Source organism: Varanus komodoensis, unplaced genomic scaffold, assembly GCF_004798865.1.
Source record: "Varanus komodoensis strain SLA01 unplaced genomic scaffold, ASM479886v1 scaffold1, whole genome shotgun sequence".
NCBI classification, from domain to species: domain Eukaryota; kingdom Metazoa; phylum Chordata; class Lepidosauria; order Squamata; family Varanidae; genus Varanus; species Varanus komodoensis.
Window position 1 is genome coordinate 104,759,320 of NW_025335268.1, and position 22,843 is coordinate 104,782,162.

General features: G+C 39.5%; 1 protein-coding gene across 14 annotated transcripts in view; it reads right to left on the reverse strand.

Moving 5' to 3' along the window:
* The window catches only part of ABLIM1 (actin binding LIM protein 1), a 153,111-nt gene that overhangs the window by 97,573 nt on the left and 32,695 nt on the right, over positions 1-22,843 (reverse strand). For all 14 annotated transcript variants that reach the window (XR_006415615.1, XM_044439510.1, XM_044439442.1 and 11 more), the window contains exons 3-4: positions 11,225-11,408; positions 9,599-9,708 (exon numbers count right to left, since the gene is read on the reverse strand). Coding sequence is in view for 13 of the 14 variants with exons in the window: in XM_044439510.1 (XP_044295445.1) it covers positions 9,599-9,708; positions 11,225-11,408 (294 nt within the window). In the remaining variant the exon portion in view is untranslated. The remainder of the gene's footprint in view (positions 1-9,598; positions 9,709-11,224; positions 11,409-22,843) is intronic.

The window sequence follows — 22,843 nt, forward strand, 5'->3', positions numbered from 1 at the left end:
CAGAAAGCCAAACTTACAATTAATAAATTAAACACCAACAGAGGTGAAATTTAACAACCAATAACCTTCCAATCATTACTTTTTAATTAATCATGTCATATATCTTATATAATTTCAAAGGCATAGAAATGGCTTTCAAAAACAATTTGTTGGATTCAGTCATGCTTAGAATAGACCTACTAAACAATGGGACTAAATTAGCTTTAACTAACTTTCCCTATTGATTTCAATTGATCTACTCTAAACATGACTAAGTTTAGATTCAACACAGTGACTTGATCAGGTGTGGAAACTGCACCTCTCTGCATCTTGTTGGATCCCAAGTCCTTGATCATGCTCCTCATGCTTGGGAAGTATGCGAGTCCAACAAGATCTGGAGGGCCATCGGACTAGACAGATCCTTATGCGGTTACTTGTAAGCTACAACTTCCTTGCTGTTTCTGGCTGCCTATTGTCAGTAGAAGGAATGCTTGGCTAAAAAACCCTACTGATTTAACCAGTGGACAGATGTCATTGTACCTTACTTGTGAACTTTCCGGAGTGACCTACAAAGCCTTCTCTGACATCACCTCATATGAAATACCTAGGGTTTTCCAACATCACATCCAACACAGTTTGGTCAGGGAACCTACTGGACAAACATTGGATGGTACATGAGTAGCATCCCCAGTTTCTGTCTCTGACACAACACAAAGATTTAGGGCCCTCATAGCCTATCTCAGGGCAAAAGTGTTTCCTAGTTAGCAAGAGTGAGCTTCTATGGGTCATGGTAACTCCTCTGGCCCTCTGGGCTAGTGCTGCACCAAGTAATCAGGTCATCAGAGCTGAGTCACATCTACACCTCCCAGCTCACCCACCCAGGTCTTTGTGATGTGTGTCAGCTCAGTTCCCCCATCCATGGTCATAACATGGATATGTGAGATCATCTTACAAACTGATTTGGCATTCACCAGTACCATAAGTAGGCAAACTTACACTTTGGTGTGATTTGCTAGCTGAAAAGCACTAAGAATTCCTCTGTCAGCCTTGTAGTTGTAATTTGTATAAACAGACTAGAACTGTCCTCAAAGACAGTTCTCGAGAGCCTCTAGCTGTACTAATTTCAGAGTCAAAGCAGGCATTACTTTAAGTGTCTAGCAGCTATTATGTAAGTTTTACTCTAGAGTAGGTGTAGTGAACCAAAAGTATGCCTCCCCTGTGCCTGTGTTAAAATGAATAACTAACAGGCACAACTGCTAGACATACATTTAAAGTACAGTCTGTCTGGTCTGTAGTGAGTCATCTAACCAGGTTTAACACAATACAAAAGAGCAACCATGGAGCTGGAGGACGGCTGCTGTCTTTGGCAGCAACTCATTCAGGAGCTGTAAGAATGTGTCCAAAGTGCCTTTCTGTCAAAAGACAGTGCTGTAGCCAATATACCTAACAGAGGGGGAATGCTTTTGCAACCCAACTGGATTCACATCGATTATTCTTCTCCAGCAATTCTTCAGCTTGTAATATTGTGCTTGTGTATGAGAGAGAGACCAGATGCAGTTCTCATATTATTTTAGAAAAAGCTCAACAACATAGTCACAAAATGGGAAAGAACTTGGCTATTGCTTGGGGATCTAATCTGACTGGTTTGTATTTTGCCTGTAATAAACCGTTTTTTATATATGACATTGATATGACATATCATAACTGACGTTCACCATAAGCAAGTGTCATGCCTTATATAATCACTTTCACTACAGGATTTCCAGTCTATATTTTTACAGCATACAATAATGCATTGACACTTTATTTATCCTCCAGTCTTTCAAATCGCATTGACACTAATCAAACATAGATTCTCTCTCTCTCTCTCTCTCTCTCACACACACACACACACAGAGATAAAATGATAAACAGTTTCTTTGTGTGAGGAACTTCAGAGATACAACTCTATGCGCATTAGACAGAAGAAAGTACAATTCCAAAGATAAAGCTTCACTTTGTAGGGCTTTAATATAAAGCTTAATCAAGTAAAGAATACTGCTTAAGTGCTAGAAATGCAGAGGAGGATAGACAGCATTTTGCTGGAAAGTCCTTTCAAGTGTTAGCAATAAAAGGTTGCAAAGCACTTCTGTGACACAGTTATGTTGATCTTTGTCAGTGTTTTCAGATCTTTTCCAGTGTTTTTTAAGAGGAACTCTACCAAGTTTGTTTTCAAACCACTGTTCCTTTTCAAATTCAAAGATACCTCAAATCTTTGGAAAGTTTTGAGAACAATTAATTCTTAACTGAGAAAAGCTTTGATGAATCATGGCTCAGGAATAAAGATCTTAATTGTATGATGTCCTTGATCCCCTTTAAAGACATTTATGTACAAAAGAGGTACAGGCACAAGGAGAAGCTTGAGATGTGGTCTGGAACCACTGCCAGAATAGATGCCCAGAAGGAGAAGTAGCCTTAATAAAAGGACATGTGGGTGGTTGGAGGATGTGCTCTAAAGAGGACCTTTAGGAATGCCACATGTGCTATAAAATTGAATCTCTGTTATGTTCCTTAGAAGTGGTATCTGTAAAATAGGAACATTATGCATGATCCACGACATCTTAAAAGCTACAAATTCTTTAAAATGAGCAAAATCTCCAGATTTTCAGGAAAAGGGGTACTTCTTTCCAGAACTCACAATTGGTTTCTAGGCAGGAGGTAATGTTTTGGAGCTGATCCATGGAACAGAAAAATGAGCCATGTGTTTTCTCCTTTGCTATGAAACCTGGTTTCCATTTCAATTAGACAGCAAGTTGGGAATGTTACCAAGTTGGCCCAAAACTTGGGCAAGGTATGATTAAAGATGGCTGCACACAAAGATGAAGTTCTCATGCTCATGGAGAGAAAAAATGCAGCATTCCCATCACTTGGGGTTTTTTTTAATGGTTGAGAAACAAGAGGAAACTGAACACATGAAGGTCATGTCATTTCTGTTAGGGTGCCTGCACTCTGTGGAAATTTCAAAGAGTTAAAAAGATTTGCAGGATAAGTATTGTGGGATAACTCTGTGGAAGCACATTATCCAAAAAGTAGCTTAATTTTGTTCCAGAGCCCACTGGATTGGAAAAGGGGTGAGACATACTATTTCTCAGGCTGGATTAGGAAGGAAGAACGAAAGAGGGAGTTGCTGACATCAGCAGTTAAGCACATTTTCTACCACATAAAGGCTGCTGAACTTTTTTCAGCTTAAGGGTCGATTCCCATTTCAGAAAAGTTCTCCAGGTGCAATATTCCAGGAGCAGGCGGGGCCAAAAGCAAAGGGGGGGGGGATTTAAGCCAAAAGAGGTTGTGCCAAAATACAAGCACATTATAGGTCCTAGACCTTGAGGGGAAATGGGATACTCAGATGCCCACAGCCAGGATCAGAGACAGGACTCTGAACTTGGAGAGGGGGGTCTATGATCCATCATTCCTTCCCCTTGCAGCCTGTCCAAGGTTGACCTTGAAAAGGGAGAAAGGGGGCATTCTGAAGGGTGGAGAAGAGACTGGAGAGGCCAGGATATGAGATAAAGTGCAGCCACTTCAGTCTCCTTTCTTTCCCTGTTGAAGATGCTCCAGCTAGATAGGTGAAAAAGTCCATCTAGCACAAAATACAGTGGAGAGAGGACAGAGAAATCCATTCTGCATTCAATGTCTGTAAGTCTCTGAGTTCAGGGGCTTATGGGGATTGTGATAGCATTCCATCCAACATCTTTTGCTTAGTGCCAGTAAGTCAGGCATAGGAGGAACATCTCAACCTTTTAGAATGTGCGGAAATGCATAAAAGTTGGGGAAACACCAATTGGCAATTGGGTGAAATGGGACTTTGCCATCTGGCAAACCCCGGGGGACAGATTGGGAAACCAGGAGGAGCAGATTTGGTCTACAGGCCTAAAGTTTCCCAATCCCATTTTATACTTTTTCGGAGACTCAATTACATTTTGTCACGGAAAAAATCAGTATTACCATAAAAAAATGTAACTATGAACTTGGATTTCAATCCAGGCTTTCTGAAGGGCCACCTCCATGTGAATTTGCTTGAGCAGTGCATTCAATGTCTGACGAACTGCTCTCTGTTCCACCATTCAGAGGTCCTTTTCCGTAGGGCCATGTGAGTGGGCCTTCCTGCTAGCCAGCACCCAGATTTTGGAGCAGTCCTCCCAATGCAGGGTATCTGGTTGACTGCATATTTGTTGAGTTTAGGAGGGCAAGAAATCTCTCCCTCTCTTTTGCCACACCTTTAATCTACTTTAATCTCCTGCTACAACAATGTATTTAAACTAACACAGTTGTTTAATGTTCCCCTTATGCTGCTGTTTCAATTATTTAACAGAGATATTTATTTTAAGTTTGACTGTGTGTGTGTTATTTTTTAAAAATCTGGGCACTACACAGGAACAAATTCATGAAAAAGCCAACTTTAAAAAGCAGCAAATCAAACTTGCAAAAAGCCTCTGGAAAACTTTTCAGAATGATGTTTGGAAGTTACCCACTTCCAAAAGAAGCAGATAAGAGCAACTGGTCCCCACTGACAGCGCATTCCAACATTTCAGGGGTCAGAGCAAAAAAGGCTCTGTTTCTTGTAGATGGTAGCTTAGCATCCGGAATGTGTGACTCCTTCAACGGGCATTTCTTGGTTGATCTCATAGTTTGCAGAGGACAAAATACTTCCTGAGATAATTGCAATCGAGAATTATTGGTATATGCATTGATATTGGCCAACACAAAAGTAAAAACCTTCAACCAGCCTGCCTGGTCATCCAGAAACAGTGCTGAATTCAAGAGCGCTCACTCTACAAGCTACTAACCTATCCGTTAAGGGAGATGGTACGGCCACAGTAACTCAGCAGTGATTTCCATTATGACAGCTTTGCTATTTTCAGGCATGGAAATAACTGACAGGTGCTGTTGCAAATATGACTTATATCCTATATCCCTTAGTAACATAGAACGAGAATCCATCCAACTGTTTAGGTTGCTGGGAGACATAAGTCCAGATTTGGCATTCTCAAGAACAATTCTGGCTGCCAGAAGGTGGACAAAGGCCTTGCATTTTCCCACATCTTTCCCCTTTGGAGCTCCACTCTCTTAGAAAGAATGTATCTACCTACCTCCAGCCACTTCTATTTCCCTACTCTCCAACTCACTCTCCTGCTTTACATCAAAGCTCACTAAACCTACATCACTCACTAGGTGGGCCATGGATCTTTCTTGACCAAACCCTCACCACTCCTTCTAACCCAATCTCTCCTTACATTCCAGAGTTTGAGCTTGTCTCTACTGAAGAACAATATTTCTTTTTGTTGTAGCCCTTCCCAGTATAGTACTTTCCATGTTTTTGGCCACAGTTCCCATCACTCCTGTCCATTGATCATGCTGGTTGGGGCTAATAGGTGTTATTATCCAAAACATCTGGAGGGTGCCAGGTTTAGGAAAGGTTATTTTCTCTTTGACGTCATGCATAGTGGAATTATTCCCCTTTTTATTTTTGCGGCCCCAAGGTTATATGGAAATCACAGCAGCGGTTCCTGAGCCAGGGTCCTGTGAGTTCTTGGAGACTCCCAAGAAAGGCTGCAGAAAAACTATGCCTTCATCTCATCTGTCAGCAGCAGAACATCTTACTTGTGAAGCTCACTCTCAAAATGAGGCAGCAGATACACAGCAGTTCTTCAAAATTCTGATCTGGAATGAGATTCTCTTCGGTTTCTTGGATTACAATCAGCCAATTTACAGCCGGAGCTTATTTTTAGAGGGTGGGGATGTGAAGAAAGGAGCAAAAACCCAACATATTTATGTCTTTTGGTCTCCCAGAAAGAAACATAAACCTCCATGATATGCATTTCAAAACAAATCCAATTTACATTCACAGGAAAGGAGTATTTTGTAGCAAACTTGTTCTCTTCACTGCTAAATACAGCTATTGCACAGGGGAGATATTTGGGTTAAAATCCTTTTGTCTAAACATTACTAGATGATGGTTTAGTCTGAAAAAAATGTGCTTCTGCTCTAGGTCTGTACATTATTAAGTTGAATAGAATTCTAATCTTCAACTGCAGAATGCAAAATGAAGGTAACAACAACTAAAGTGGATTAGCAAGAATGTGTGGCATAGGATATCCAATATGGAGAACCAGTGGGGAAGGTTTTTTTAGGAGCCTATACTAATTTTTAAAACAAAGGAAAAACAAAACAATCACACTCTGCATTAGTTTCTTCATGAACTTCCCATGGAGTTTTTTAAGGGGTTAAAAACAAAGTTGACAAAAAAGAAGAATGTATTTCATACTAGAACAATATTAACGAAACAAAGAACTCAATAATTATGGTTAGTGAGAGTTAAAGCAGAGTAAAACAGCCTAAACATAGATGTTCACGATGTAATGAAATAAAGGAAATACAAGCTATAAAATGGATGCAAATACATACATAAAGGGAAAACAAATGAAACTTCTTTTGTTTTACTTCTCCCATTTGTCTCTCATACGAAAGATTTCTGAAATTGACAACAGACATTGCCTTGCTTACGAAAGAGCAGCATATTGTTAAACCTATAGAGGTGAGGTTGCTTCTCCCAAAATACAACACTTCAGGCTAGAACGTGCAGACCCTATGTGAGCAAGAAGAGGAGGAAAGGTTGGAACACATTACTGGAATGGCAGGGTTAATGAGCCTGAGATAGGTCAAGCAGCAGGTGAGAACCAGACTGCCTGCTTCAAGGGGGAAACACTGCAGAATAAGGAGAATCAGAGGTGGGGGGGGGGCTGTGAGTGCATCAGCCCCTTAGTTCACTGTCAAATGAGTGGAACAATTAAATAATGTGTAGCCTTCTGCCATCTGACCCACAAATAGCAAATGGCAGGTGCATACAGGTGGCAGGTGTATATTAGTGTAAAGAAAAAAGTAAACAGTGGGGACGAATGGCAATGCAATGGAAAAGCAGGATGCAACAATTTAGTCTGAGATTGAATATGAACACTATAAACAGTGACATGATTCACAACAGCAAACAGCAGATGGGGATACCACAGTTGTTCTAGCATTACTACACAAGTTGGAAGTTGTAGAGGAGTAAGAAGTCCTCTATGGTCAAGAGGAGGAGGTAATGACAGAGGTAAAGGCTTGAGTAGTTCTCATCCCAAAAAAATAAATGTTAGCATAGAATCATAGAACAATAGAACTGGAGGGACCATAGGGCCAAAGGGTCCAGGCCCTTCTCAATGCAGTACCCCAAGTTAAACCATCCCCCTCAGATATCTGCCAGTTGCATCTTGAATGTCTCTAGTGTAGGAGAACCCACAACCTCTCTAGGTAATTGGTTCCATTGTTGTACTGCTTTAACAGTCAGGAATATTTTCCTAATATCTAGCCAGAATCTGGCTTCCTGTAACTTGAACCCATTATTACATGTCCTGCACTCTGGGACAATCAAGAAGAGATCCTGTCCATCCTCTTTGTGAAAGCTTTCAAGATGTGGTGTTTAAAGGTAGCAGGTAAAAACACCAGAAAAAAACACTGGAGAAAAATTAAGAGACTTCTGCTCTGATGTTAGCTATTTGATTAATGGAGCCAGGGGTCATCTAGTCAGACTAGATGGCCCTGGGATCCCCTTTTGATTCGCTCTGTTTTTATGTTGAAATATCCAATGGCAGATTCTACATTATATTTTCATCTAGGATCCACAACCAGAACAACTCTAAATGTTTATCTTCCTTCTTTAACCACCTGCTTTTCTTAAATAAGCTTTCATACTAATCTACATAACAGCACGTAACCAAGGAACAGACAGACATCCTAGAAAAGAAATTTTCTTCTGAATAGGTTGACATTGCAAAAAATGACTTCAAAGGAGAGGGAAGATTGAAGATGACTGTAGCTGGCTGCTTTGGAATGAAGCAAAAGATCTGAAATATGTTACACTAATTAAACATCACTTGCCACAGCTGGGAAGTGGCAATCGTCACATCAGAAGGAAAGGAAGGAAACGTCAGTGTAGGAAAAAGTTTTCCAATTACCACTTCTCCACAGCTTGCTTGGTGAACTCTGTGGCACTTTATTCTGTAGCTCTATTTCTATTTCACTTGCTTGGAAAATCTTACTGCTATGTTATATACCCTTCTGACACTAACTGAAGCCTTCAGAAATTTGATCTAGACAACCTAATTCAATTTACAGCTTACCTACTTACACCGCCCCCCCCCCGTGATGCACTAGCTCATATTTATTTACCTGATATGAATTTGGGTTTCTCCAAAGAAATACTTATTTGGATTACAGAACTGCACATATTTATAGGCCACCTATAAACTGCCAAAAGTCCCTCCTAGGCAGCTTAGAACATATTAAACATATTTTGCAACTACAACTCTTAACATCAGAAAATGTATGCAATGATTCATTTTAAAACACACACCAATAAATGGTGATTTCCAGTGGAACTTCTGAGTTCACAAATGTTTGGCTACGTTTATTTATTCCATTCTGATACTACCTTGTGGCTGATGCCTTAAAAATCTGACCATAATATTTTCAAAGCAATACAAAACAGAACAGAACAAACACCAGGTATGAGAGTTCTCTTTAAGTTCTGGGTCTGTGAGACTGGGGGCTTCAAAGTTCAGAATCTAACTGAGGAAGTTTTGACTTCCTGTAAATAAAAACCACCCCATGTTTCTAATGTACAGAGAATTACAGTTGTTTGATTTCCCCCAATTTCTTAAGTGTAAAGAATTGTTATATAAGCCCCTAAGCCCCACTGTACTATCAAAAGGAGACAAAGGGATGATTAGCAATACTGTCAGAATAAGTGAAATGGCTAACTTAAACATGACAACCAAAGATCAAACTGCACCTTTCCTCTCCCATTTCCTCCTCTGCCTTCCCCATCTGTTTAAGTACTAACATTACCAGAATCTCGAGTTTCAATTAACTGCTGTAAAACTGATTAGCATCCTGCCCATTTGATCCATGCAGAATTCCCCCCACACACTTTTTTTTGGGGGTTATTCTCCACAACCTGGTAATTCTGAGAAGACATGGCAGAAGAGGAGAGGAGAGGAGAGAAGGAGTGGAACATAGCAGAGGTATAGTGAGACAAGCTTTCAAGGGTTACATTAAATATGGAATTTCCATTGTAATAAGGTACCTCTGCAATCTGTCCTTATTTTAGCACTTTCCATTCTTCAAGTGATTTTCAGATTTTTAAAAATTCCTTAAAACATTCATGTTTTCTTCTTGACAATGTTTTAGCAGTGTCTAACTTCTACTATTTCCAACACTGTGAAACAAGCTTCTATAATCTCTGATCATCCATAAATAAAAGAACAGAAAGTTTTTAAGTGAGAATAAACCATGTGGGATCAGCTCAAGGCAGAAATACATAACATTCTTTCCCGTTCAGAATTATACAAAGACAGCATGTTGTGCTTGGAGAGCAGAGAGGTTTCTTATGAACCCAGATTTCCAGAGACAAGAGTCAGCACTGCTCAGTGGTGTAGTTAGATTGCACTGTAGTTAGATTGAACAAACTATTGAACAAAATAGGGCAAGCTATCCTAGCATTTAAAATTATTTTGGAGCTTATGAAAGTGCATGGAGTACTTACTGCTGGAACTGGAGAGTTCTTTTGGACTGGATGACATTGGCTGAGCGCACATTTGACAGAGACAGTCTCGTCCATTAAATGTAACCCGGTCTCCTGGTGGGAAAGGACGTCTGGAGAACAAAACACAAAAAGCGTTTTAATGCAAGGTTATCCCCGCACTTTCGTTCTCTTGGTCTCTTTCCCATCTCTCTTTATCCACTGCCTTTGGTGCAAATCAATAACTTGTAGGAGCATGGGCCAAAAATGCTCAAAATGTAGCACTGGCAAAGGTAGGTATTTGGAGGAAATCCAAAGACTAAATGCACCTCCACTGGGAAAGAGGTTGGCATTAGATATCTTTTTGAAGCATAGCTGTCATAGAAACAGTAGAGAGAGGTGTTTGTCTTTTTAAGCCAAGCGTACATTACCATTTTCATTTGGGACTGTGCCGACCCATGCAGCCTTCCCTAACCAGGTGCCTTCCAGGTGTTTTGGCATTCAACCTGCATCCATTCCAGCTAACATACCCAAGAGTCAGGAATACTAGCCGTTGGAGTCCAAAGCTGGTAAACAATTTAATTCTAACTCTGACTGCAGGCACATAAGAAAAGGCTGCAGACTTGGTAGCAAAGGTCTGTCAATGAAGTATTCCTTGCATTCTGTTCTATCAACATCACCACCACCACCACCACCACCTGAGCTATTTCTCTTAAAGGTGCCATTGCAAATAAATATCAAGAATCTTTAACAAGTTTAATGGCTCCAGTGAAAAACATCAAATCACAATTTCTCATACAGGCCCAAAAGAAAACTGCCAAGCAATGACCTATTAGTTCCAATCCTCAGCAGAAGTAATCAGACTCCAGTCATGTAAACACTAAACATAAACTGGATTATAGGCTGCTGTTTCACACAAAGTTAGACCATTGGTCCATATATCTCAGCACTATCTAAATCGACTAGTAGCTGTTCTCCAGGACATTAGGCAGGAGTTTTTCCTAACCCTACCTGAAGATGCTGAATTTGGGTCTTTTGCATGTTCTTAATACTGAACTATGGCCTTTCCTCTAAACCAGTTGTTGGACTACAACTGCTACCATTCTTGGCTGCAGCTGAAGGGATAGTGACATCTGGAATGTTACAGATTCCTTACCCCCACCCTGAGGGGAAAATTATCTACAGGCACATTATTTGCAGGCAGTCTCCCAACCAAGCATTAACCAGGAAAAACCATGGTTGGTTTCTGTAATTAGACAAGATCAGGTGAGCTCAAAGTCACATACACTTTAACCACTTACTGTATAATAGCTAGTAAATAAATACCTTTTACAGTATAATTAATAGAAAAAGAAAATGAATCCAAGTGAATTAAATTTGTCTTCTGCCCCAGGGACAGAAGGAGAGTGATAGTGTAAGAGTTCTGTATGTTTTGGCTTCAGGAGAAAATACTGGTTGGAGGGGTACAACAGAAAACTAATGAGGGCAAAGGAGTAATTGCCATTTACATGACATTTAACATAAATGAAAAGTTGCCAGAGAGAGGGCTGTTTGCCTTTTATATAAAGTCCCATTGCCATGTATATGACATTTACAATATATGTAATAACTTGTTTTTTTCTGTACATTTCCCCAATATTAATGACTTACTTGCATACAGTGCAGGCAAAGCAGTTAGGGTGATATGTTTTTCCAAGAGCAGTTACGACTTCTCCTTCCACAAACTCCCCACAGCCATTGCATCGAGTCCCATACATCCGTTGGTAATCCACAGTGCAAAGGTATTCCCCATTCTTAATGAAAAAGCCACCTTGAGCTAAGTCACACCCGCACACTGTGGGAGAGTAAAACAAGCAACAAACAAGAACAAATCAGTAGATCAGCAAAACATCCAGCGGGCCACAAAGGTGGCCGAAATGACTTTGCAGTCAATATCCAAAGCAACACTGTAAAGTAAGTTTGGAACCATCTGGTTATTTATTTGTAAATCCCACCACACATCTGTTGGAAAGAGAATGATCACTCCTATTCTGCTATGCCAGCCTTCTTAAAGCTGGTGCAGTCCTGATATCTTGAACTGCAATTCCTATCATTCCCAATATTCATGGCCAACAGGAATTTGTCAAACACATTTGGACAGCGCCAGGTTGTGGAAGACTATATTATGCATTGTAATTGCATTCTGCCTTCTCTGTATGATCTCAGAATGGTTTATGGAAAAAATGTAATTAGAATAACAAGAACAATTTTAAGAATCCAACAACAATTGTCAGATTGTCCTTCTCTCCCCATATAAATTTTAGACCACATGCACTTTAATAAAAAAAAAAAGCCAACAGGCAGAATGAGCCTTATTGCTTTGGAACCTATTTTCAAGCACGCCAAGAAGTAGTCCTAAGTCTAACAAAATCAGCAGGCCATCAACTACCCAGCCATTCAGGACCTAATGAGTTCAGATACCATTCAGGGAGTACTATTAGTATAGGAACTACTTTATTAGCTGCATCCCATTCATCCTTTCATGGTGCAATAATATGCAGTTCAATGAGACTTACTCCAGGTAGCCATGCATAAGATTACAGCCACAACAACCGCAAACTATTATTCTCACTGCATAGATTCAGAAGTACAGCAGAGGCTCTACTAAAACTTCCTGTTAGTTTATGTGTAACCAGACTGTGAACTCTTCTCCCTTGAAGAATTCCATACGTTGTATCAACCATTTTATGCACGCTTTCTTTTATCAAAGTTATCCCACCAAAGCATTCAGTTCTTAATGTCTGCCATCACATTTTTATTAACAACTTTGCATATGGTGAGGAAGTTCCTACAATAATCCCCTCAGTTTCAAAAACAGCTGACAGCTAAAGGCAAAGAATTGTTTCCTTCCTGTTATCTAACACTATTCACCTCACAGCAAACCATGTTTTCACCGTAGGGAAAATAAACAGCTATAGCCTGTTGAAAGATAGACGTATTTAGTGGGCCATGCCTGAAAGCAAAACATTGGACTAGATGAACTGTGTGTACTTATTAATTGGGAGTTTAACTTCATAATGCACTGGTGCCTCTTATTTCAAGAGAACACCTCTGTAAAATAAAATAGTCCTTTATTTAAATAACCCTAAACTATCAGTATATCTGGTTCCAGTATGAGCTGGAATAATGCTGCCCTACATGGCTTGAAGAATGTATACAGTACAATATATGATACCTAACTTATTCTGGACCTATCGGACAACATTTCTCTGATTTTGTAATACTGGCTCCTGCATGTACGGTAATTCTCTTATAATTGTCAACAAGACTTTGTACCAACCTGTTTGATATGGATTGCAGAATACATTGTACCTCACTATACTTAAGAACCTTTCATCAAATCTGAATGAATGAAGGAATGGATGAATATTTGAACATATTTAAAGCATGATTTAGTTAATCATTATGCTTATATCCCAAGGCAGATTATTTTTTAAAGTAAGTTTTATTATTTTTCTACCAACTAACAAAAAGAAACTAAAAAACATCAGTCATCAGAAACATCAGACCTACTGGGTCAGTCCCCCACACTTTTTTTTTATAACAATCCATAAATGTATTTAAATCTATGCATAGTCCCGTTTCTCTAGCCAATAATAAAAAGAGTTCCAAGTTTGATAGAAGTATGTGTCCTCTTTCTCCTTCAGAGACAAAGTCAATCTGTCTATTTCCACACAGTCCAAGATCTTTTTAAAGATCAGTTTGTCAGTAGGTGGCTCTTCACTCCTCCAATGCTGGACAAATGCAATCCTCGCCACAGTAATTACATGTAGAATCAAATACATTGCTTGATTATCAACATCATCAGGTACAATGCCTAATAAGAAAACTTCAGGTTTAAATATTAAAGATTTTTGTAACATTCCCTCAAGCCATTTATGTATTTTAGCCCAATATTTCTTTGCCTTATTGCAAGTCAACCACATATGATAAAAGGTACCTGGTTTATGTTTGCATTTCCAACATCCATTTGGCATCTTAGCTAATCTATTTGGTGATAGATACCATCTATAAAACATTTTATAAAGATTTTCTTTATATGAGGTTGCTAATGTTACTTTGATATTTCTATCCCACAGCTTTTGCCATTTCTGTAACTCAATATTATATCCAAAATTTTGTACACACGTTATCATAGTTTCCTTAACATCTTCCATTTCCTTATCATCTTCCATTCTCATATTCAAAAGAAAATTATAGTCTTTTAATCATTTTCTCATCTGATTTTAAGATCACTTGGTCAAATGTTGTTAACTCCTTATAAAAACCCACATTTTATAATCTTTAACATATCTCGATTGTATTTGAACCTTATGCCACCAAGAGATATTAATTCCCTGCTCTCATAGTTCTTGGTTCAGTTTCAATCCTCCATCATTATCCAGAATATCATCATATCTCATAATCATATCAAAATTCAATGCATTTGGATATACAAGAACTTCCATAGGTGAAAGCCATCTTGGTAATTTACTGTACAATTTTGTCTTTAATTTTTCCCACACCGACATTAATGACTTTCTAATAAAATGATTTAAAAAACAACCATGTGCCTTACACTTCTCATACCACATCCTAAGGCAGATTACATAATACTTCCCCTTCTCTCTATTCTACCCACATTTCATTCTAGGTTAGGCTAAGAACTGGTAACTGACCCAAAGTCACTCGGTGGGTTTCATGGTCATGTGGACACTAGAACCTGGGTCTCCTGAGTCCCAATCCAACACTGCAACCACTATACCACACTAATAACCGTATTTCAAAATATATAGGTTCATAACATAAGTCAGTATGAATATACACTGGAGTAACTGACTCCTATAACTTTTCCTCTGGAACTTGTCATATAATACAGTTTTCTGGTTGTAGCATAAAGGGACAAGATGTTTTGGAGAAGATGATGACCACACAGTGTATTATATATTATAGAGTGGAATTCTTATACTGTTAAAGAAAAGAAAATTCAATCGGGACACACTATATAAAATCCATATCAACAGCCAGAAAATATAACTTTCATCCAACTTTAATTGAGAAAACTTCAGTATTGCCTTTCTTCTAAAGCCTATGAAAGCAAAACAACTGAGATTTTATGTTTATTAACATCAATAACTTAAACAACATCCCATTGTTTCATGAACAAAGGGAAAAACACCTCACAATAATTTCACAATGTTTTCTCCAAGAAGTATTGTTACTAAACAAATCTATTTTTGAACATTACAAAAGTTACAAGTATCTTAAACAAAGCACCAAAAAAAATTAGTGTCCCAATACAATAAATGGAAAATAAATAAACTATTGCAAGTGTTGCAATCCTGCACATGTTTAGTCAGAAATTGACCCTACTTAATTGAATGGTGTTTATTCCCTACTAGTTGCATAAAGGACTACAGTCTAAGTATTTCAGACATGGACTATTTCGTTTTCATTTCATTTATGATATTGCTATACTGCCCAATAGTCAAAGCTCTCCAGACAGTTTACAAAGATTAAAACATTAACAGTAAAATATGATACATAGTTTAAAACTATTAACATGCACAAATATAAAACAGATTTTAAATGATTAACAGTAAAATCCCATACTCCCAATAGTTTTATAAACATCAGATGTGTGGAAATAGTGGAAAGTCTTCACTTGCCTCTGAGAAGCTGTCAGTATTGATGATCGAGAAATCTCACTGGAGAGGCTGTTTCACAGCCAGGGGGCCACCACCATAAAGACCTTCTCACTTGCTGCAAATCTGCCTCAGATGAGGCAGCTGAAGGAAGATCTCAGATGTTGACTGTAGTGTACAGGTGGGTTCCTATTTTGCTTTAATTCCTATTCATTCTAGCTCAACATTTCTATCAGAAGATTTTTTTATATAATCAATTCACCATTTCCCTAAATATGAAATGCAATCTTTCACACTGATGGTTAAAGGTAGACATGCGAGTAGAAGAAATGGTTCCGCCAGTGAAAGAAGAAACACATTTTCAAATGGTTATTACTTCTGTGTTACCTATTCCAGTGCAGTGTTTGGCAGTAACATATTGTTTGGAGTTTCTTTCAGAAAGAGACATAACTTTGTTTCAGATCATCATTTCAGAGTGCCTTAAATGAAACCTATTTAGCATTAAAACTGGATGTGTCATCCTAGGTATTTTATTTTATTTTATTTTATTTTTTGTAGTTAAATGGCTGCTGTATATTCTGCTCACTCCAGCATCTCAGGGTTAGCAGACCATATAACCACAGCAGCACAATAACAAATGCTGTTTCTCCCTTTAGAAGTTGTGCTTTAGAAGTTGCTGACACTGTTGAAGGATGAAAAGAAATTTCAAGCATTAAGGTGATGCAAGTAACGTTCATAGCTGTCGCAAAGCTGGAAGCCCTAGACACTAGAGTTTTCATTTATGGCATGCCCAAGCTTATTGGCCTACACAGCTTGGCAGGATGCAGGACCCTGGAAGAAAGTGGAATACAGATCTCATGTGCACCAGAAAAAAATAATCCTTTTCTTTTTCCTGTAACATTGGCAAAGCTGGATGGATTCCCCATATGCAGGCTTGGAGACGATGGGAATAGGTATGGGGGAGAAATCCGTTTGTTACCCATTTCTAAATCAATACACAAGTCAAAACTATTATCCCCTGAAGTTTAAACTGTGTAAAAGAGTTTGTAAAACAATGTGTGTAAAAATGTGTATATTTGTAGAAAGTGTAGGCAAAAATACATAAAAAATTAAGATGCATTATATTTGGAAGATTGTTCACAAAAATGTGCACATTACACAAGATTGAGCTGGAAAATGCCTTTCCATGCAGATTTAGAATAAAAAATCAGGATATATCAAATGAAAGATTATATAAGGAGAAATGGCAATAAACCAAAACGAAACAGAGACCTAACAAAACAAAGAAAGCAGGACCTCTTCTGAAGACTGCTTAAAACAATTTAGAATCTATAAAATGTTTCAAGTATGGAGTTGGTATCATAGCATTCCACACAGACACCAGTATCTTGGATGCATGTAGGATAGCGCCTCCAATTTCACATCTCAAAACAACAACAACAACAACAACAACAACAACAACAACGTTCACTTCTTTAGAAACCTCTGGAAGCAGAACAAAAAGGAGCAGGTTGACATTTGGATCCATATTGCTACTGGGAAGGGTCAGGCTGTTCATATCTACAAATGACAGAAAAAACTCAGGGTGTCTTCTGATTTAAAAAAAGAAAAAAGCCAACCAGGCCCTTCAGTAAATTTGATGGCCACCTGACAGCACTCTGGGAGCAACATGATGTCTCCTCCTACCACTTGGAGGTCATGCTTATCATGTCCAATAGACCTGTCATCTGGAAGTCAGTTCTTCCCACATCAGAGGGCCACCTGTCTAGATAAAGACTCCTGTTTTTAGAACAGCGCTCTAAATACTGATAAAAACTCAGACTGCTAAAATCAATATTAGATTATATTCCCAGAAGAGGCTGGAAATACAGACTGTCTTATGAGACACTTCCTTCTTATTTCGGTGACACATTACTGCATGCTCACTGTAGGTTGATCACAGCTCCAGGCTACGAAGTGAGCAAGAGGAAGGACAGGAGATGAAAACAGTCCAAATTTAGAGCCTCTTGTGGTTGGAAAATCCTCATTAAGCACAGTCTTGAGATGCATGATCTTAATGAGGGGATTCAGTGGTGCTGGTTTCTGAAAGAGGCCGTCCAGGAACTTTCCTTAGCAGTCCACTGATACAAATCTGGACACTAAGCCTTGTGTGAGCCAACATGCCACACAACTGAATCCGATTTCTTCCTACTCTTTTCTCTAGGCTTGAATTGGATGCTAACAGCTGTGTCCCTACATTCAGTTCACACTGAGTATGGGGGAGGCATCACTTTATAAATAGAAAAGATTTTACTAACTCATGCATTAAAGCAGGCAAGCAGCAGTAGCTTCTTTTTAAGTACATGTTCCATTTAAAGAATTTTATGGCTGGCTGCTGTTCCTTTCAAAACAATTAATATTTCAGAAATGTTATGTGGCTTGGGAGGTCCATTTCTTCCACACTTTCAAGAGCAGATAACGCTGGGCAGTTTTTTAAAGAAAATTTTCTTTTCTGTGGCAGAAATGACCAATGCTCTTCCCCTCTGGGATCTGAGGGTGTCACAGCTTTTCAAATGGAAGTACGCAAGAAGACTCAGTTCTGTGAAATTCATCCTACATTAATTTTCTGTTTCGGCATACAATAACAAAAGTCCACATTGAAAATTGAGGACAATCTGAATGTTGTTTCATTTAATAGTATCTTTCCATGCATAGTTCCAAGACTATCACCTTTCTCAGCTAGATCCATTTTCCATGACTTCAGGTGTTCTCCAGGGCCTTGCCCATGTCCACGTGATGCCGTTCTGCAGAAGGACAAAGCCTTCCCATGGATTTTATATCGTTCTTCTCTACTGATCTGGGCTTTTAGTCAAGAGCCCGTATGATGTAGTGATTAGAATGTTGGACTGGGGACCCAGGAGATGTGGGTTGTTGTGCCATTAAACTCACTGGGTCGCTTTGGGCCAGTCGCTCACTTTCAGCCTAACCTACCTCAAAGGTGTGTTGTTGTGAGAGTAAAATGGAGCTAGGTAGGCTGCCGTGGGTTCCTCACAAGAGGAAAAAAGGCAAGATATATATGCAATGTAATGATAACATTAAATGTATGTTTTGTAAATAGTGTATGACCAAGTTAATTGGTCTTGCTTATCAAACTGAAACTTTTATAGTCACCTTTCAGTGAAATCCATTAGAATGGAACTGTTTACACAAGCAATAACAAATGAAATTGGCTTCTACATTTATCCAACATGTCATGAATCTTGACAGTGTTATGTACACTTCAGGGCTGCAAAATTGTGTTGTAAGCCGCCCTGAGGCTTCGGCAAGGGGCGGCATAGAAATGTAATAATAATAATAATAATAGTAGTAGTAGTAGTAATAATAATAATAATAATAATAATAATAATAATAATAATAATAATAATAATATCAGGGACCCCCCCTCCCCACCCAAAGGCAGGTGTAGTTTGTGTGAGGGAAGAATTCGTTTGAGTCTTCTACAGAAGATGATGAAAAAAATGGTGTGTGGGGGAACAGTTCATGAACTGAAGCCTAGTACAGGGAGGGGCACATGGGTTGCTGCAACAACCAACACAGCCGCTGTCTGCTCCCCTCCTTTCCAAAGATTGCAGGGAAGATTCAGAACAAACCACTAAAGAGCTTCTAAAGACCAGTGTAGTTTGTTTTCAAGACTGTTTTTCCTGCTGTGATATAGCTTAAGTGTAAGTTACATATATGTACCTAACCAGAACCTGATATCATCATCAGGATCATTCTCCAGGAGCCCTTTCCCAAGGAAGTCAGGTACATGACTACCAGGGGAAGGGCCTTTTCAGTTGTGGCACCTAGTTTTGGAATGAGCTCCCCAAAGAAGGGCTCCAATGTGTGTGTGTGTGTGTGTGTGTGTGTGTGTGTGTGAGAGAGAGAGAGAGAGAGAGAGAGAGAGAGAGAGAGAGAGAGAGAAACCTTTTTATTTTCCCAGCATTTTAATTTTGTTTTTATACATTCCATTTTATTCTGCACTGTTGCTATGCTTCTGTGATGAATGATAGCAATTGCAAGTACAGTTTTTGTTCTTTTAAATTCATTTTTGTGTGTGTCTCTGTAACATTTAACTTTTGCTAACCACCCAGAGAGCCTCGGCTATTGGGCAGTATATAAAAAACTGAAAGAACAAGTTAAATAAATAACGAAGCATGGCTTGATGTCTGGCAGGGATGTGGGCAACAACCATCTTGAAGAAAGGCATATGAGCAAGACTGAGAAGACCCCTCCTCCATGACCGTATGAATGAGTCTGTGTCAGCACCTCTTTGGCATGTCTGTGAGCTTTCCTATGGCAGGCGATACTCAATGAAGTATAAAAGACACAGTCAGGTGGTTGGAGCAAGCAGCTCTTGATGGAGTGGTCCACTTGTTTGGGGAAAAATGCTTGTTTTACATATGATCATTCTAGTTATTTTGATGATAACTACCATTATCATGGGAATAATATCATTTTCTTAAGATATGTGTACATTTTCTTTAAGGTTAGAGGGTATTTCTAGGTGCTCTCTACACTTAGATACAGAATAAAGAAGAAATGGTTACTTAATACAGGGCTAAAAGCACAAAATTAACAGACTCTGAGGTTGATTTCCCTGTGGTTGTCATTTTCTGGCTCTTACGTTAGCATAGCTGTGAGCATGTCAGATGATTTCTGGTTTTCCATGATACAGGAACACTAAGAGTTTCAGCTCACTTCTAGCTGAGTGTGGTCCGAGCTGAGTGTGTTTGACAACAAGCAAAGGAGGTGCCCTCAAGGACTACAGGGAGGTGAGGAGCTTAAGATAAGGACACTGCTACCACTATAGGAGAGTCCAAGGCAAACTGGTCCCAAGACTAGCTGACGCTGTCCACCACTCTTCTAGTTCATTAAAATATCTCTATTCATAGAAAATTTCATGAACATCATAAGCACAACAATCCAGTTCTAGTAAGTAAAATAAGTTTAAAAAACAGTTTGAAGCTTCTATTTCTTTCAGAGGACGGTAAACTCCATGATGGTGCACATGCTAGACAAGCAAAAGTGCTCCTGGCATTTCCAGAGAGGGCTCAGAAAGACTCCTGTTACTATATAGGGTTAAGGGCTGATGCTAATCAGCCTAGGCCGTACCGAATGAGATGGACCAATGGCATGGCTTGTTACAAGACATCTTCCTGAAACACTGAACTAACATTTTGGCCCATCCGTCATCTGAACAGCTGTATACCTTTGCTGAGCTTGCTGCTGCATAGTGAGGAAAGCCAAGCACACCGAAATAAGAGACACAACCAAATAATCCTGCGCCATCTTGGATTTGGGGGCTCCGATTTCCTGAGTAAGCAGTCACAAGACAGGAACATTCAACTAACAATTTCAGCAATGCCATCAGCTCTTTGCAGTTGTAACCCTGCATCTATAAGCAGATCCTATAATTTGATAAACTACAATAATAGATCAAGTAAAACTTAATAGTATAATAAATAGAGGCTTAAGATAGAGCAGAGAAATGTGCATTTCCAATCTTCCCACGGCCCTATTTCTTGGCACAAATGTAATAACTTTCTGTCTCCATTAGTGTAAAACAGGAGATAGCCTTTCCTCCTCTGTCCTTAATTTATGGGCCAGCTCTATTAAGCACTGTGGGCTCCTGATCTAAAATGGAGCCTCTAGATGCTATAATTAAAGCACAAGTAAAATAAAGGTTACATGTGAACCATATCACATTTAAGAAACAGAGCCTGTCTAGTGCTTGTGATACTTTTTAAACAAAACAAAATGACTGATTCATATACAGCCATAACTGCAAGTCTTTTGTGCCCTGTCAGCAACTCCCTGAACCAGTGCAAGGAGGAAGAATGGTCATGTTGGAAGTAACTCCTCTGAAGTGAGCAGCCACCAAATTCTACTTTGTAATGCAATATAGTACAGAACCAAGACAACCAGGAGCGTCCTACACTTAGGCATACCAAACAGGACAGGGAGGGACCAATGATGGAACCTGTCCCCAACTACAGTGTCATATACGAACAACTGAAGCTTCCCAACATCTTGCCAACTGCAAAAGTCAGCAAGGAAGATTAAACCACCTGCCCACCCCCACCCAAATTATTAGTATTAGGTTATATTTCTACACTGCCCATAGCCGAAGCTCTCTGGGTGGTTCACCACATTTTAAATCACCCATCCAGCTTTCAACCAGGCCCAACCCTACTTAGCTTCCAAGATTAGTAGGCAGGTTCAGGCACTTCAGGGTATGCGGAAGAGTTCCACTCCAAAATACAAACGGATTGGCTCCAGTAGAACAAGTGTAGCTGTACTTGAAAATACTGTACAAAGATGCGATTTCAACCACATTTCCACTGCCTCCTAGCACCTCTGCAGTAATGATCATGCTGTCCAGCATACTTCCTTCCAGTTTTAAAGATTCTGCTAAGTTCACTTTTCAATGGGGTATTGCCATACTGAAGGGCCACTTGGTGTCAGTTCTCATCTTTATGGCTATCTGCACAAGAATTACACAAAAGATTAAGAATCTGTTTAAACTGTTTCAAAGCAGGATCCCTTAGATGGCTGAGGTCCCATTCTACTTCAGCTCCATCCCATCTGACAGGGGCCCAGAAGCTTAATTAAGAAGTGACAGAAATTATCAAGTATTCATGCTCGATAAAGCTAGCACCAATGTGCATGCTTCCATAGTACATTAAATCATAAGGCAATAAGGTTTGTTTAACAAGAATTAAACAACTTATTAACTTTCCAAACAAAAACTACACAAAACACACCTTTTGGGACCTTCCTTGTCTTGGACAGGCAAAAGAAATTCCACCAATATATGATCAGAATTCCTGCTCCTTTCCAGGAGGAATCCAAAATCTACAAAAACCTTCGTAGTCAGTACATTTATGTGAATTCTCTAGAATTGTTCACCAGACCAGGTGACTAAGGCAGGGGATGGGGGAAATAACTGAGTTCAAAAGTCTGACCAACAATGTATGCAACAAAACAATGGCGATTGCAGCCTGAATGAGTCAGGAGTAGGTTTCGCAGGTCTCAGATCACATCTAGCATTTTAGGGCAAAGATGCAATGGCGGAGTCTCATTTCTGAAAACATAGACTGAGGCCTTCAGGAACAGTTCTGGGGGCAGTGTGTCTAGGTAATGGCTAAATGGCCTGCAAGTCATGTGCAGTTCAGGACATTACAACCCGAAATGCACCACCACCACCACCACCAAAGGTAGTACCCAAGAAGTTCAGTGCAGCATGAGAAAGTTCTTGAGGAGAAGGCAAATTATAAGAGTCCTCAAGGAACTTCCAGCAAACTTTCACAACAGAATCGTGAGACTCTTCTATGCCTTCCTCAGCATAAAGCCTCCCCCCCAGAACTTCTGTCTATGTGGCCTCCTGAATATCATACAAGTATATCATACATGCCAGGGATTCAAGTTGCAACTCTTCTCCTCTGCAGTTATAGCTCAGTTTTTACTCTCTAGTGTAGGGGTCCTCAAACCTTTTGAATAGGAGGCCAGTTGAAAGGTGCCAGCAATGGGCACAGGCCACCAAGGCAGTGCAGGCAGGGGGCATGGGCCGGGCCGGGGGAGGCGC